Source organism: Callionymus lyra, chromosome 18 (genome assembly GCF_982586985.1).
Source record: "Callionymus lyra chromosome 18, fCalLyr1.hap1.1, whole genome shotgun sequence".
NCBI classification, from domain to species: Eukaryota; Metazoa; Chordata; class Actinopteri; order Syngnathiformes; family Callionymidae; genus Callionymus; species Callionymus lyra.
Genome location: NC_141835.1, coordinates 21,044,017 through 21,061,176, shown reverse-complemented (window position 1 = coordinate 21,061,176; position 17,160 = coordinate 21,044,017). Strand labels below are relative to the sequence as shown.

The following is a 17,160-nucleotide window of genomic DNA, read 5'->3' as shown; positions in this document are numbered from 1 at the left end:
CTCACAATGGAAACACTTCATAGCCTTTACTTGTCAGATTTGTTCTGATTCCATCATTCAAACTATAACCAACTGAGGTGATTTTTTTTTACGGTCACACCAGTGTTGGAGAATGTCAAGCGGGAGAAAAAGATCTGAGCTCTTTTCCATCACTAAAACTCTCTCTGCGTCACTTGGAAAAGTCGGCGGTTGCTAATAACTATGTGAAGTTTGTGGACAAACACAAGGCCCAAGATCTGTTAAAGTTGCTCCTGCATCTAATCAGCTCAGAGGAAGCTTCAAAAGTTCCTCCTGTAATTGTACAACTGTTGTGCATTAGTGCGAGCAGCATGCAAACATGGGACTGCAGCTGCAGTCACTCATTTGCCTCTTTCTTTGTGTGTCTGCGCTGCAGACAACGAACACATTGAGGCAAATCTGTTCCCACAGCTTGTGATTAAAAGGACGGCCCAGCTTTGTTTCTCACCAGCACATTTGTGTGGGGCAGATAAATATGGATGTAGACGTGCGAGATGCCTGCGTCATGCCTTCTCCATGCGAGTCACTTGAGAGGGGCTTTAAGTTGTGAGTCATCGTGTACCCCCCCCCCCAACCTCTCTCCGGTACCGCTCCCAGGCTTCACACGCACAGGCCTCGTGAATGCTGCCGCTCCAACAGGTTGTTCTGTCAATAATGAGCCGTCAGTATGTACCTAACATGAGGCCGTCAAACACATTCACCTGGTTATCTTGTTTGCGTCCAGATCCACCACATCTGAGGCCATATTGGGGCTGATAACAGGTACGCTGTCGGGGATGCAGAACAAATAGTCCGGACAGGAATAAGTAACATTCTTGGTTAATGATTAACATCTTGGACAATTCATACATTCACTTCACCGGTTTGTCAAAAAAACAAAAATATGCTGTAGATAGTTACATGTAAGCTTTTTTCAGCTTCTATTAGAAAGATAAGCACACATACTGTTGAACTCACAAGCCGGCGTGTAGCAAGACAATGATGTGGGTGATACATGTGACCTTCTTCACCAGAGGCGACAAACATGCAAAATAAAAAAAAATGAAAAAAATTGAACGTGTTGCGAAGACTAATGACGACCCCTAGCGGCGAGAGGCTGCGATTACACGACAACTAGGCCAATGATTGACCACAAGCTTCCTCCATCACTGAGCCTCCTCGCAGACCAGGTGGCATTTCAGCGGGCGCCGCGTGATAGTGGCAGCAGTTCGACTCTTTCACCTTATCTCCCAGGCTGAGCCCACCCGTCCTGCAAACCCATTTGGCCTGTTTGTTCCCAAGACCTGCCTTCGGGCTCGGCTCCGTCCTCAAGTTGTCACGGCTGATAGAGCTTCTTCATTACCACCGTCGCTGCACCGATATATCAGGAACCATCCACCCATCACCTGTTAACAGAAGCTGGAGATGCAAGAACCACTAGGGTTCAGAGCACATTTCCAACCCATAGAGAAGAGCCTGCCATGGACGTGGAAAACGGAGACTTTCATAATTATCTCGTATTATTGGATGAAACATATACAACAGAATACACGACTCACAGGTCAATTCAAACCTTTATAAAAACAAGAAGTCAACGACTGGTATAATATGGTTCAATTAAATAACTGCTACTTGATCTTTGTAATACTTTTACGTTAATAACTACTTTCGTTCAAAATGCAGAATTTAAATCCTTTTTACTTAATTCATCTTGGGACTTGGTGGTCTCTCTTTAACCTAATGCAACAATGAACTCTATCTAAACACTACATACAAATTTGGCATTTTGTGAATGAAGATTGACACGTGACAGAAAGAAAGTGGTCAACGAGACGGAAACAAGAGGTAGAAAAAAAGACTCTGTGAACATCAAACATGATGAAATACTAATTGTGAATTAAATAACAGTTACAACAAGAGTTCACAGTGTTGGTCCTTAAACGATCTTCACCGTCATCGTTTCCGTACGAATGCTACCTGGAACTGGGTTTAACACTTATTTGTGACTTTCTCGGACGACTTGGTCTTCTTCCTCTGGCAGGTTGCCAGGACACGGCTCCATGGTAACAGCGACGCCCATGCCACTGCGTCCAACTAGCATGTCGGTGATGCACGTCCACTCGTTTCTGTCAGGGTGGTAACACTCCACGCTGTTCAGGAAGCCCAGATGGTTAAATCCCCCTGAAACAATGACATTACTTTCATTTAGTCATTCTACTTAACAAACCGAAGGAACATGAAATAATACCGTAAGAGGAGGCTGTTTGTAGATTCATTCTTAAATATTGTGAACAATATTAACAATAAACAGAATTGATCATGAACGTTGTTTTATTAACTCCCCATTATTTGAATTTCAGATGCTCCTGGAGCCTAAAAATAATATTATCAATTAAAAAAAGAAATACAAACCTATGTTGACAAGTCAGCAAAAAGAAAAAGGATAAATAAATTCAATATTTATATTTAAAAACATTGCAAAAAAGCAAACAATCTTGACCGTCACAAGCCTATTCGTATCCGTTATCGTTATAGAATCGACAATCCAGCTACTGATAACTCATTTTTTATTTAGAGCCAAATATAGGCTTAGTACCAACTCCATGTTGTTTTTCTTTGATCTATGTTCTTGGTCTTTATCTTTAGACTTAGATTGTGTCATCTTGTTCTTTCTTTTTATGTTCTTGTCCTTATTTTATTTTGATTTATTATTTATGAAATATTGCTGCATTTTCTGTGGCTATTGGAAAAAAACTATTTCAATCAATCGATCAATAAAGTTTTACCTTACCTTACCTTATTTAATAAAAAAAATAATTATTAGCTTAGCTGTAGGAGTATTACAATTAATGTATCATAAATAACTAATAACATGAACCACTTATACAGTACAATCACATTTTAGACAACGATGCTCAGTTCAAAACTTCTACAATTTAATGTACATTTATTACATCAATGTTATTTTCAATGATGTGGAGGATCAACCTAAATGTATTAACAAGTTAATAAATAAAACTTCAATAAAATCCTACATTTGTGCTGCTGAATTCACTATTACATGTTGCACTGTGACTGATCAGTTATGCTGCCATCAATACAACTACTTTGAGGAAGTATATGCGTTTTCTCAATGCAGGAAGTCTTTATTTTGGACAGATGCAGCAAATTCATAGCAGTAAGTGAGTGAATAATACTTTTATATTTATAACATATAGAAATTAATATAATTCAGTTATTTAAATACTAGTGATCATATATATATATTATATGTTGCACGTTTATTTCGTGTCGTCATGTCATTGTGTCATGTGACTGACCGAGAACGAAGATGCGCCCCTGGTGGACAGCGACACCATGTGCACTGCGCGAGTACTGCATGGAGGCTCTGGGCTCCCAAGAGTTCCTAGAAATGTTATAACACTCCACAGAGTTCAGTTGACTTCGGCCATCATAGCCGCCCACAGCGTACAGACACGAGTTGAGGGCCACCAACCCTGCAGACAGACAAACACCCTTGTTGGACACAAAACAAGTCAAAAGGAAAAGATTTCACTCAAGATTTTTAACATACCTAGTCCACTACGAACTGTACTCATAGGAGCCAGTTTCTGCCACGAGTTGGTGTCCGGCTGGTACTTCTCAGCAGTGCTCCACCGGTTCTGGCCATCAAACCCCCCCACCACATAAAGAGCTCCCCCGCACGCCACCACCCCAGCTCCCAGGCGGGCGACTGACATCGGACAAACTAAAGACCAGCGGTTTGACTCTGGATCCCACCTGCAAACAAACCCAAGGTTCAGGTGTCAGGCAGGTTAATGGTTCGGCCACATCATGATATAAGCCCCGGAATCCCTTGAGGCTCAACCTTTCCAATCTACCGCGGCCAGACGCTTTTAAGTGGATCAGATTAAAGTGGTCAATCTGTTCAGCAACTGCTAATGGACTGGTGAGGAGGAAGAGACAGAAGATCAAACTCAAGTAGGGAAACCAAACTCTAAAACCTTATCATTTACCATATCTATATGATATATATTCAATATAGTATTCATTTCTTGGGTGAAAACAATCTTGTATGACTCAAACATCAGGTTAAAATGTATTTCAAGCTACACTTCCTGATATTGAAAGTCGCTGCTAATAAACACATTTGAATAGGGAGGACTATGTCAGATTTTATTTTGGTGGGAACATCGATCTAATGCCAAAGACGAGAGATACTATAAATCTTCACACAAGTTAACTCATGGTCTATTTGGACCAGTTTAGTGTCAGGTAGGTCAAAGTCATGTTTATCTTAACTTGCATCTACTAAAGGCGGAAGTTGCATCTGTGTCCTTGTAAATATTAATGAAATGGTGTATACAGACACAACTATAATCTCTCATCATTAATTTTAACCTACGGTATGTCTCTTGGCCAAATTAATCTAATCTGAATAGTTTTACTGATATGTCAGGTAATCCATCAGAAGGCAACAAGATATTTTCCTTTTGGAACAGAGTTTTAAAAATAGATTGACGCAAATAACTCATCATTCAACATCACTTTCATCACCTTAAACTGAATTTTACACTTTTATGTGATCTTCTAGGATGACAATAGTCATTGCGGTCCAATCTACACAGTCTGTCTTTAAGAATTAGCAATGATTCATAACTTTACCACCTTAGTCTCATGTTTAACATTATCAGTAACATCTTTAACATCCTTCTTTCAACCTTTGCATATCCAAGCAAACAAGTAATAATAAACAAAAAGTTAGATTTACGTTAACTAAATAATGGATTGGTTTATAGACCTGAGGCAATAAAATCCAGCATTGAATGAGGTTACGGTGAACCATATCTAACTAAAGAACAATCCCTGACAAGACTTGGAAAAAAAGAAATAAAGTTCCTAATTCCATCAGGGACTTCATCTTCCGTTGACATAGTGATTTGCGATAAGTTCTTGACATTAAAATGAAAACCTTGTAGAGCTAACAGAGATTAGAATTGAGTCTCTTTCTTAGCTTTAGTCCAAGAACAAGCAAAGGAACATCCATCACACTCTTCTAATTATTGAACAGCAGTGGACTGTGACAGCTTAACCGTCAGAGCAAACAGAGGCAGGGAACAGTGAAGTGCAACAACTGGGATAGCATTCCACAGATGTTTGTTTCAACATGTCTTAGAAGTGCTTGTGCTGTAATCGTTGAAAAGGGAAATAAATAACTGCTAACACCTTCAGCCCTTTAAGGAGAGATTTATTCTCTTATGACAACATAAAACCTGAGATAACTACGCCTGATCTGAGAGTGTAGGAGGAAATTCTCTGCAAAGAACAGATAAGAACAGTCATTTAGGTCTAATTATACCCCAGTGCTCCAGTGAAGCCCTTTTATTTTAGTTCATCTGTGGCGGTAATATTAAAAAAAAACATCTACACCTGAAAAAATTATGAGCAAAGATTTTAATGATTTATTTGTTTGTAGGGACCCTTGTTTCTATTTCAAAGTCTTTTAAGATAATACTGAGAGACTAGGGTTATACAAGACATGCTAAGGCCTAGGAGGTGGTCAAACATGTCACTAAAATGCCGTACCTTTCCACTGTGTTATGGTGCAAGGAACCCTGGGAACCTCCCACGGCATAGATGCAACTGTCGACGACACCGACCCCGACTCGGTTTCTGGGGATGTTGAGAGACGCTCGCTGACTCCACTGGTTGGTCATTGGATTATAGCAGCACAGAGAGCTGGATTCAGTGTTGTTTTGTAACGACAGGTTTCGTCCTCCCACCTGAGGTCCACCAAAAAGTTGGTAGACAAATGTTTTCAACTTTCACAAATGAACAATGAAATGAATGTTTTTCTTATTCTGGAACTTACGGTGTAGAGTAGACCAAACAGTGCACAGGCACCGAGGCCACTGCACGGTGAGTCCATATCAGCCAGTTTGATCCAAGTGTTATTTCTAGGATCATAAGCTTCCATGGTGGCCAAGGAATGCTGTCGGTATCTGAATAGAGGAAAGTGAGTGGGTAGATGAGAGGACACAGACTTCATTGATCTTCGTGCCGATATAAGCCTGAAGCTCTTTGACTGGTATTACAACACCAGTGTGAGATCAAATTCATGTTGCTCAGAGGACACACGAAAGAGAGATTATCCTCTACAAAATGAAACAAAATGGCACACAATGTATAACGTGATTACCCGCCAGCCACGTAGATGAGTTGGGTCCCACGGAGTGGCGCTGGAGGAAGCTTCCGTAACGTCATGTCTTGAAAGATCTTTGAGAGGAAGTCCTTACAAGAGTTGGCCTGCAAGTGATGGCAAATGACGTTTGGATGATTGAATCAAGGCGGCCATAGATAGAATCAGAGGGTACCTTGCTGAGGATGGGGCAAGACTGGAGTTGGCTCTTCAAAAACTTGGGTGGTAGTGCGTAGATGTGGACAGCATTCAGCAGAGCGTGGAGATACTGAGAGCGACCCTCCATATCCCAGCCTACCCAGTCAGTGCAGGCTTTATACACCTGCCAAAGACCATTGAATTACTATTGTTCAAACTGTTACACAATAACAATGACCATATGTGACCCACAAAGAGACACACTTAGTTAGTACTTAATATAACAAGTGTATATTGGATTATATAGTGTTTAGAAATGAGTTCAACAAGATATCTTAACTCACCTCTGACTCACAAAGCACCTTGAGACTCTCCTGACTGATCAGCTCCAACAGCTGACAGTGTGTAAGACTGAAAAACTCCTCCTCTTTAATCACCTAAATAGAAGAAATCAACATTACTAATTATTAATATTATATAATTATTCATTCATATAAGCCTATTTACTGTATGTCTCTTAATACCTCTGACAACAAGGTAACCAAGGCAGGTATTTAAGGCATTTTTTACACATACACAGCCGAGATTTTATTTAAAATAAAAACATAAACCAGTTCCACTACAACTATACTGAGAATTGTTTCAATTTATTGTAACATTGCATTGTAAAATAAAATCAAAAACCCTTAGTAAAGTTGGGAATTGGCCTTTTGCACCCAAGAGAAGATACATTTCACTAACTAGCTCCAGTTGTTTACAATTGCTTCTTAAGGACCTTCATATGCCAATTGAATTGAGTATTGCATTGACAGACAGAAGTACTAACTCCTTACATGGCTTTAAGTGAAACTCCAGTTTAAGCAGATTACCTCGCTGAAGTGAGTGTTGATGTACTCTCTGCTTTGTTGGTGAAGCTCTCGGCAGCCCAGCTCCTCTGCAAATCGAGCAATACCAATAACATTTGAAGGTTCCAGGTGCTTCATGAGGAAGTCACAACAAGCTTTGGCTACGTCCTCCATCTGATACCTAAAAGAACGCCATCACGAAGGAGGGACGATAACACGTTTTACAATAAGGAACATTCTGACACGACAGCTTGTACTTGTTATTGCTATTCTATGTTTTTCTACTGAAATTTCACCTCATGGCAGCCAGGAGAACGTGCAACACACATTTCTCCCCCACGGTTATGTGTGACGTATAGGCAAAGTCGATGAGTCTTCCCACCACCTGGGGGCAGACATCACGCAGAGTGACCTCAGAGGCGTGACACTCTATAAAACTGCTGGTAAACATGGCTCTGAAGTAGGGGCTGCAAGCGGCCAGGACTACCTTGTGCACCTGATAAACACATAACATGGATAGGATTCAGTTAGTGGAACACATTATAGTCTTACATGTGAAAAAAAAAGTTAGATTTTGCAAAGGAGTTTTTCTTAGCGACTCTCAACTACAGCGTCATAGATCACTTCCTGGACAATCATTATCTATCTGATCCATGTGCGGGATAAGATTATTCAGAAACTGATTTTTAATGAGAATCTGTTAATATTTTACTGGTTTGACGTCACCTTACCCTTTAAGTTATGATAAGATTCCCTATTACCCTTCAGAAATACATCCTCAGGTAGTGGTGACAAAGCACACTTCTTAAAACGTTGTTTTTAGGAGCATGTTGTTGAAGTATAAATTGTTTACCATTAAATTCAATGAAGGCCTAATATTTTGCTAATTTAAAAGGATTACTTTTAGAGTACAATGACGCACTATTGAAGGTTTCTTCCATCAATCGACCTTCTTTATACTTTGTTATTAAAGACTGGGGGGCTTAGACTTTCCTTTCTCCAGAGACAACTTCAAGCTCTTCTAGGAGAATACAGCAGCACTGTCAGACCAAGCCTAATGCAAAGTCTGTCCAATGTGTCCTGGGTCACACTAGTCTTGTCCATTCATTTATTTTACGTGAAGAAGTTTCTACAAGCTTCTTTGTCAAACTGTTTAGAATATGTTTTCCTCTTGTGACTGGCACTTTCAGTGATTAGTCAAAGGCAGTGCCTTTTAAGACCATGAGAAGATTTACATTCTTCTGTTAATATGACTAAAATAAATAAATCAATAACTAATTTAGATGCGATCATGCCATTAACAGCAAAACATTTTTAAAACAGTTTTTTAATATTAATCGGAGACCTACTGCAAGTGGATAATTCCCATTTCAGTCATTTGGACGCTAGAAATATATGAATGTATGCTCAGATTGAAGTTGAGAGTTGGGCAGGACTACATACATTGAGCATCAGGTAGTGTATAAGACCAGTCAAAATTGAAACGGACACTTTCAGACATCTGAATCCAACAAAAATATGTACAATTTATATTCCACATACATACTACACGCTAAACAACTATGACCCCAAAAATAACCTAAACCTCGAAATAAGCCTGTTTTGCAAGTCTATTTGGGGACCAATACTGCCAATACTACTATTGTAGCAGAAGAAAAGCTGCTTGAGTTTAAGCTTAATTATGGTTTAAAACCAAGTTCTGAGTGCAGCTCACCTTAAAGTCCATTGTGCTGTCTTTGTAGGTGACATGAAGCACCAGATCACACAGCTTTCCCTGTTGCCGGAACTCATCCATGACTTTGAAAGACTTGGAAGCGTGGCTCTCCACTGTGTAGTCCAGGTATCCAGACCCATGCATGGATGGGACTGCGATGGCGGAGAAATCTGAATCCCGCGTAGGTCTTCTTCTTCTTATAGGACAATGCATAGTGTGGAGATTCCAAATTATGTATTGACGGTTATAAATACTTATCTGAGTTTATATACTCTTATTTCATTGAGCAGCAAACTGTTACAGGTGTCATTATGAAGAACATTATAAAACCTTTTTCACCATTCTCTGTCCATTGTTTTTTTCAAAACTGAAGTCAATGTTCAATCAGAATGATCAACAAGATCTAAAAAAGGAAATTGTACTGTCCTTGGAGGATCACTGCTCTGTGAAATAAAACATGTTGCAAAAATAAAGTTCCCTGGATGTTTTGTTGAGCAGCAGTCAGGGATGTAAAAAACTTTCATGATGATGGATGAATAAGTTGATTCCACGTCTTCTGATCGACGATCAAGCATGACTGACAGTTAATTTGTCAGAAATTCGGAAATCTTGAGCAAATCATGATCCGTAGTTGTTCAGTGGCCCATGTTTCTACTTAATCATTCAATCCACAGATGAATGCTTTGTGGTTGTCACTTGAAAATCAGATGTCATCCACCAAAGAGTTGTAGTTGTCCACCTGAAAAATACAATAAAGGTTATATTTAACACATTTGAATGTTTTTTAAATAAAAACCAGCAACACAAGAATGTAATTTTAAATGTAAACACTAAGATAGCTCATGAAAAAATACATCCACCAATTAACTCGGAAAAGAAACCTACAGTTATTTCAATGTTTTTTGCAAATGCTGGTTAAATATGCAGATGCTATTTGTATTATTCAGAAAATTCACATTTGATTATTGTTTAAAATGTATCATTGTGAAGTAAATATTCTTGCTGTCCCTGCATATAAGTTTTATCCTCTTGACAAGCTTTGGGTAGATAAACGACAATGTTATGCCAAATATATCTCCAGTATCAAAACATAGAATTCAATATGTTTTTTGTTTTGTTTTTGTTTTTTGGTTATATTTTTGGATCCGAAGTGGAAGAATCTGAGGTAAAAGTTTGATTTAGTTTTTTATTAAATAAATCTTGATTTTGCTTAGAGTTGTTTATGTTTACATTTATGTATATCTCTTTTATCATTTTAATTACCATTACTATTATTTAATTTTTCCTTTTCAACTAATGCCGCCAGCTTTTTGTTTTTTTATTGTGGGGGAATTGGGGGGTTGGGGCATGGGTGTGGATGTATGTCTTAAAATATGTTTAAAAAAAAGTATTTGTTTTTCGACAAAGCGTTGTTATTTATGTAAATATGATTGTGTATATATTATATAGCGCAGATTTATCTTTTATTCTATTTAGATTTTCTTTCTCGTTTTTATTTCTGGGTGTTTTTATTTCTCTTGCTGTTGTTAAACCGAATTTCCCCTCGCGGGACTAATAAAGGTTTTTCTGATTCTGATTCTGAAAGTCACTTCTATGATCATACACAGACCTACAAACCCTTTATATACAAAGGATTTAAATAATTTTAATTTCTCCATACGTCTGTATTTAGTCATTGAGTTTTCATTTAGATCTTATCAAGCTAAAGGTAACATTTAGTTATGGGCTGATGAAGCTTCATGCAACAGTGTCATGTTGTTCAGAGGTCAGTAGGTGGCGCCACCAGTTTAAAAAAGATGTGATGTTTCATTAGAACAGTTGTTCGAAACAAAGTAAAATAGTGCAGAGAGGCCTCTGAAAATAATGACACTGCTTCATGCAGCTTCATCAGACCATTACTAGTAACATCCAAGCCACCTTGAGCTTTTTAATGGGTTATCAACTATCTTAGTCAAACTATGACCAATTCTATTTATTCCCACAATCAGACCAAAGTTCTAAGCAGTCCAAAGATGTGTTAACATAGTCAGAGTGACTAGAAGACGACGTCTGCCTCGGATAAGGAAGGCTTGTATAGTCTGTCTAGTTACAAAAGGGCATTTTCTCTTAATAAATTATCAAATATTATGAAGTAATAATAAGAGATAAGGTTAACATTGATATATTAAAAGTTTTCTACACCAACCAAAGATAACGTGTGTTTTGGCATGAGAGTATATTTGAGTCCTTGGTATAGAATTGAGAGCAGCTGTGCAATTTCACAATCAAGTCCTTTAGCCCCGAGCTCTTGCACTTCTCCGACTGCAGCCAGTCAGCCAGTCAGTCATATGACCCAGCGATCCAAGGGAGGTGGGGTGGTGGTTTGGGTTAAAAAAAACAAAAAACATTGTGACCAAAGGTGAAAGAAATTACAGAGAAATATTGCCGCTGGCAGGAGTGTAACTTTTCTGGTATTTATATCTCATTCAGGATAAATCCGGATACCTGCGGAGAGAGTTGCTCAGTGTCAAGACGGAGGTTTCACAAAGAGCCTTTGTGCAGGGATAAGGCACCAGGCCTTCCCGTACTCCGAGTTAAAGCTATGCAGTAAAAAGTTGTGAAAAGTCTTGAAGCTGCTTTGATCATATAATACTACTTTGTTTAAATCAGCAAACAGCACAAGGAGATCGTGAGATAAGAGCAAACATCAGTTCGTCGACTATACTAATATCAACTACCATGGAAGGAACAAGAAGTATATTTACACAAACTAAAGGGCCCACTTTGAATCCACTCATTGTCCTGGTTGGATGTGGTGAGAGGAGAATCATAGGTCTCTGTCTTGTTCTGAAATCAATGATATAACTATATATGGAGAAACATGACCTGTCCATAATGTATCTATACCACTTCCCACAATTCATACTAATTCACTTTTTAGATTTAGTTTGCACAAGATAAAATAGATTTGATCTGATCAACTGAATATATACTTTTATTTTCAAGTTGGTTGTAGTGTCTGCCGATTAGCACACACTTAATCTGCTTAATATAATAATATTGCACGTAATTTGTAATATCAAAAATATTACAAAACAAACTTTGATTAAAGGGATATTTAATTGGATACAGTCTTCCCACATAAAGGATAAACAAGGGGGAAACAATTAGAAAAAGACAGGATTTGAAGCCTCAATATAAGGATAAACAAGGGGGAAACAATTAGAAAAAGACAGGATTTGAAGCCTCAATATTACCTGAAATAACAACAATTACCATGTAGTCTCAAACAAGGCCACAGGTACAATAAAATTATACAGAATTTGTGTTTTGACGATAACCACCTGTATATCTATAACTTAACATATATGAATGCATTTTAATTACAAAAAAAAATAACCCAGGGAATTTGTGTTTTAAACAAAACTGCCTTAATTTAGAATCAAATCCAGTAGACGCAGAGTTGCTGGTTGCCTTAAAAACTTTTGTATCAAAACAATGTAAAGCTGACTTCCTGTGAGAATAACGCTACTCCACTTGGGCATGTGTTTGAATTAGTAGTATTATAGGATCTCCTGTCATTGGTAGAAAGTGACTGGTGCTTCGAAGGGTGACTGACAGATAATCATTAACAGGTTGCTTCTGTCAGGGCAATCATGACTCTGACCTGTTCAGTCAACTTTGACCTGTACATCTTGATGCCGATAGACTCGAAAACAACGCTGTTGCTGCTGCTTCGATCACATGAGTTAAGATGACGAGGCACATGCAGAGCCTTGAACTTTTCTGTTGTGTCGTCTCTCAACAACTTAAGTGAAACAAGAATCATTGTTTAGTCAAGGTGAATGGAAGACTAACAATCGTGACCTCTCACCAAAACAAGCAAACAAAAAACATCATACTTGTTTACAGTACACAGTATTACTCTCCCAAGCGAGTCATGTGACATTTAAATCAATCCAAAACTTTTCCATGATTAATACATTTTTATTTATTTTTTTACTTTTTAAATAACCATGTGTTTAGATTGTGAAACGTATTGCATGACACTCAGTAACCTTTAGGTTTCCAATATTGGAGTTGTGATAATCTGAGGCTTATATTACTTTGCCAATGCACATATTGTTTGATCCGTAAACAAATAATATGTAAGTAAACTGAAGTTTTATTTGTTAGGGCTATTAAACCACAAAGTTGTAGTGTTGCTTCCACAGGTTATGGTCCTTCAAACCTGGTTAAACACACAGGTATTCCCTCTGCGTTTTCATAATAATATTTTTTTCCTGTGAACAATAGGATTTTACATTTTACATATTTTTATTTGTTTGTTTAATTTTTTTTAAAGAGCTCCTTCAACCTTTTGAAAGTGAAAAAGATCATCATTCCCATCCTATCCACACTCACTCTGCTCTGATCGGTCAAGCATCAAGGCTTGTCACCGCGCATCATACATCAGGAAGTCTCCATTTCCAAGGGACTTATTGTATAAACGAAGCGGGGTTGAACAGCTGGCTAGAGGAGGATTGAGGTAAGTAAGTAGTAAGCTTTATTAGTAAAGCACCTTGGCACATTACTCAAAATAAAGGACTGAGCTCCCGTAACCTCTTGTTCGCGGGCGGGTAGTAAATTAATGTAACTGATTTAACGTACTATTTTAAGAGTGGGTTTGCAATCTAGTAAAAATGAGTATTTGACTTTATAATTATCATTTTTCTATATATAATCCATATTATATATCCTATATTTGTAAGTAAGTAAGTAAGTAATTTTTTATTTGTATAGCGCTTTTCCAGACCAGGGTCACAAAGTGCTTAAACAATCAAAACAATATTCAATAAAGTATATACTTTAAAGATAAAGATACAACTGATAACACAACAAGAGTTCCAGAAAATCAAGGATTAGTATGAACAAATAAAAACGTATTAATTAATTTCTTTAAAATAATATAATAATATGAGTAGATGGTAGAATACGTGTTTTTTTTTTTACTCCATTTAAATTCTGCCACTAAGCAAAAGCTTATTGTATAGGTTAAAAAAAGTAGAAATTTGCTCAAACTAAAAAAAACAAACAAACAATGTCGTCATCAATGTTAATCACACGGCGGTAAATCAAACAAAAATGGCGGACAGTAAAGTTGGCTGACATTTATTTGGACCAATAGTTTTTGTTCAATGACTAAAACTGTCAGGAAATGAAAAGGAACTGTGGTTAAAAAAACTAGCGAAGCACAGTCGCATTGTTGATGGAGGGATGTCGAGAAAAAAAACAGTAAATGTCACGAGTTGAAAAACGACAACCATGTTAGATTTGTTTCGGGAGGGCGCGCCCTGTTGTCTATAAAACCAGCACTTTTAAGTAAAAAAAACCTCGACTCGGTTACTTACCGAACTCGGGGCAGACGTTCGGAACCACGGCGGGTGCAGAAGCTCGGTACAAGAAGTGACACCGGAGGTCGGACCGAGAGGAGGTGTCAGTCAGCCCCTCGCGTGGAGGAGTTTCCTGGGCAGCCTTCCAAACACCGCAGGCAGGAATGTGAGCTCCAGCATGACTCGGCAACTTTTCAGCTGCATATAGGAATGAAAGCGACGCGTTACGTAACGATCAGCGCAGCGACTCGAATAAAAAAGGTTGAGAAAAAAAACCCACGACAGCAACCCCTGTTGGCAACAGGTGAACCAAAACATGAAGGTGGAGCCAAAACTCGGTCAAAGTTAAAAACAAAACAACTTTTTTTTTCTTTTTAAAAAACGTTTTAAACTTTCATATGAACACACTTTTGCATACAAGCCAGATCAAGGTACAAAAAACGTTGAAATTTAGACTTAATTTATATTTAATACTACTGTTGTTGTACTATATCTGTATCAGTATTCCTTTCACACTCCTACACTACTTTAAACTGCAAATGAAACTATTATTATTTTACAGGAAGCTAATGAAAGTATTACTAAAGGTCAACTAATGTAAAAACTCCTGACTCACTCCCATGTTTCCAAAAGTCTTCCTCTCCAAGATGCAGAAAATCCCTCATCATGATGATGTGTTGAACATTACACAACGTGACACATCTTGGCGAACGAGAGGTTAAGAGAGTTCAGCAATTTATGACATAATAATGGTGTTCGCTCTTCCTCCAGCCAGCTGTAATCCCGCCTCACTTTGTTTATACAACAAGTCCCTCGGAGGTGGACTGTTTGTAATGTAAATATTTCAATGAAAAGAGAGTTTTGTACAGACACACACGGATGAGTACAATAGAGGTTCAAGATGAATTTAAGACACTTAAATCAACACATTTTTGCAGCCGTTTAAGAACAATAAATACATTTAAAATATTATTTAGGTTTTATTAATATAACCGATTTAAAGTGACACCGAACTATAGCTCTACACATTTTCCAAAACACTTAGTCCAGTTGGTAAAGTAAGTCGAGAGAAAAGTTTTGACATGTGGGAACGTCTCGCTGCTAATCCTGAAGTGAGACTGATGATTAATGAGGGCCGACATGCTTTTCATTTCCGTATTCTGTGGTGCTGACTCATCCAGACTTCTGGTAATAATTTAACAAGCCAGTGTTTTGTCAGGACGACCGTAGCTATGTAATAAGAAGCACAAACACAGATACCAATACCTGCAATGACTCATTGCTAGGTAACAACATTTTTAACACAGTGTGTACTATGTGTTGAATCATGTTTGTCTGGAAACAACTGTGTTAACTGAGAACAATACACAGCAACACAAAAAAGGGACGCTACCATCAATAGAATTGTGTGAAGAATTGCATACAAAACGCGAGAAAACCTCTTTTTAGGTTAGGTTTTGGTTTTATCTTCCTGTTTAGCTCAAAACATCTCTAAGTATTTCATATGAATACTCTCTGACCAGCTGCTGCAATTCTGTCTGGTGGTCACATGACAGTCACGGACTCTCACGGGCAAATGTACGTAGTGAAGAAAATCAATAGAACAACAGTTCTACCACATGAATGTTCACATTTAAACCAATCAATATAGAACATTTGAGAATAAATCCCAAAATATTAGCCCTTTAATCAGATCTAATGCCTTAGGTCAGGGGTCACCAATGAGTGTCCATAGACCTGTTCAAAACTTTCTTTTCAGACAAAATATCTTTTTTTGTTGGAGTTTGTGTTTCCTTGGTAAAAATGTAATTATCAATAATGTGATTAGTGCATTAAAGGAATATCATTTCAGATGTAACAACCCAATGGTAGATCTGGTAGATAGTAGCTCACAGTTGCAAACATTTGTTCTAAGGATATTGTGTTTGTTCAGTGATCTGTGTCGAGCGGAACATTCCAATGAGCAACAAATAAATAAACACTAAAAATAATAAGTACTGTTGTATTGCACAATTTGTGCTACGTATAAGTCTAAAATATTGTAGGTATCACTGGATCAAACTCTTTATAGTTTTTTTTTTTTTTTTTTAACTGTCTGACTCATGTGTCCTCAAATAACACCGTGAACAACCTCCACCTCTTTTGCGTATTGTCACCGCATGTCGGCTCTCATGCATGTCAAACAGGAGAGGTGAGAATCTGTAGACGTTACCGTGGAACGCTTGGCCTCAGAGTAGGACGTAAAATATATGCTAGACGTCTCAGTGTGGGTTGATTGTGTTTGCAATCCAACATCGAGTACGTCTAAAAAACCTCTCAAGCAACAGAAAGATCATATCTACAATTACACAGACAGAAAGTTGAGTCGGTTTACTGTTAAATTAAAATAATTGTATAAAATGTGTTTCATCTTTCGCTGCAAAGATTTGTGCTTTGTTTTTGGCTGTCACAAAAATACGTTGAATCAATGTTGAAACAATGTCAGGCAACATTGGTATCTGATATTGAAACAAAATTGAAAGTGCTCGCTATGATCAACATTGAAACAAGGTTGGATTTTTAACCAATTCTAACCGTGAATAGACATTTATTCAACTATAAATGCATTGATTACGTTGATGACCAATGTTGTTTCAACAACAGATTTTTAACGTTGAAATGGTTAAAGTAAATCAACATAGAAATAAACATTGATTACTCAACACCAACAAAAACTAACCAATCTGACTGATAATCAATATTGAAACGATTAAATTGTTTATCCGGGTCTGATTTTAAAATATTTTACATCAGCACAATGTCTTATGACTGCTCATATCCTTCTACCAACGGCAGTCGGGTGTGAGTCAACATGGTTTTAGGATGTAATCTGTTCCTGTTCCCTAATGTTACTGGTCTCGTCTTTCAGTGCAAACT

At 37.8% G+C, this 17,160-nt stretch overlaps 1 protein-coding gene across 1 annotated transcript; it reads right to left on the bottom strand.

Annotated features, from left to right (window-relative positions):
- Nucleotides 1-1,559: 1,559 nt before the first annotated feature.
- keap1a (kelch-like ECH-associated protein 1a) lies at nucleotides 1,560-14,459 on the bottom strand. Its single transcript, XM_087779812.1, has 12 exons — nucleotides 14,263-14,459; nucleotides 8,894-9,632; nucleotides 7,476-7,675; nucleotides 7,204-7,360; nucleotides 6,679-6,771; nucleotides 6,372-6,518; nucleotides 6,197-6,303; nucleotides 5,870-5,999; nucleotides 5,584-5,780; nucleotides 3,572-3,777; nucleotides 3,318-3,494; nucleotides 1,560-2,178 (listed from the first exon to the last, which is right to left on the bottom strand). Exons 2-12 carry the CDS (start codon nucleotides 9,104-9,106, stop codon nucleotides 1,994-1,996), a joined length of 1,812 nt encoding a protein of 603 aa, XP_087635938.1. The 5' UTR covers nucleotides 9,107-9,632; nucleotides 14,263-14,459; the 3' UTR covers nucleotides 1,560-1,993.
- Between the last annotated feature and the right edge of the window lie 2,701 nt (nucleotides 14,460-17,160).

What these genes read in the sequence shown, in the direction of transcription:
- keap1a (XM_087779812.1), bottom strand. Translation starts at nt 9,106, where the DNA reads ATGCATTGTCCTATAAGAAGAAGAAGACCTACGCGGGATTCAGATTTC. An exon ending in TACAGTTCGTAGTGGACTAG is followed by an intron (nt 3,495 to 3,571) that starts GTATGTTAAAAA and finishes GTCTGTCTGCAG; the next exon opens with GGTTGGTGGCCCTCAACTCG. An exon ending in GGGGCGCATCTTCGTTCTCG is followed by an intron (nt 2,179 to 3,317) that starts GTCAGTCACATG and finishes TCATTGTTTCAG; the next exon opens with GGGGATTTAACCATCTGGGC.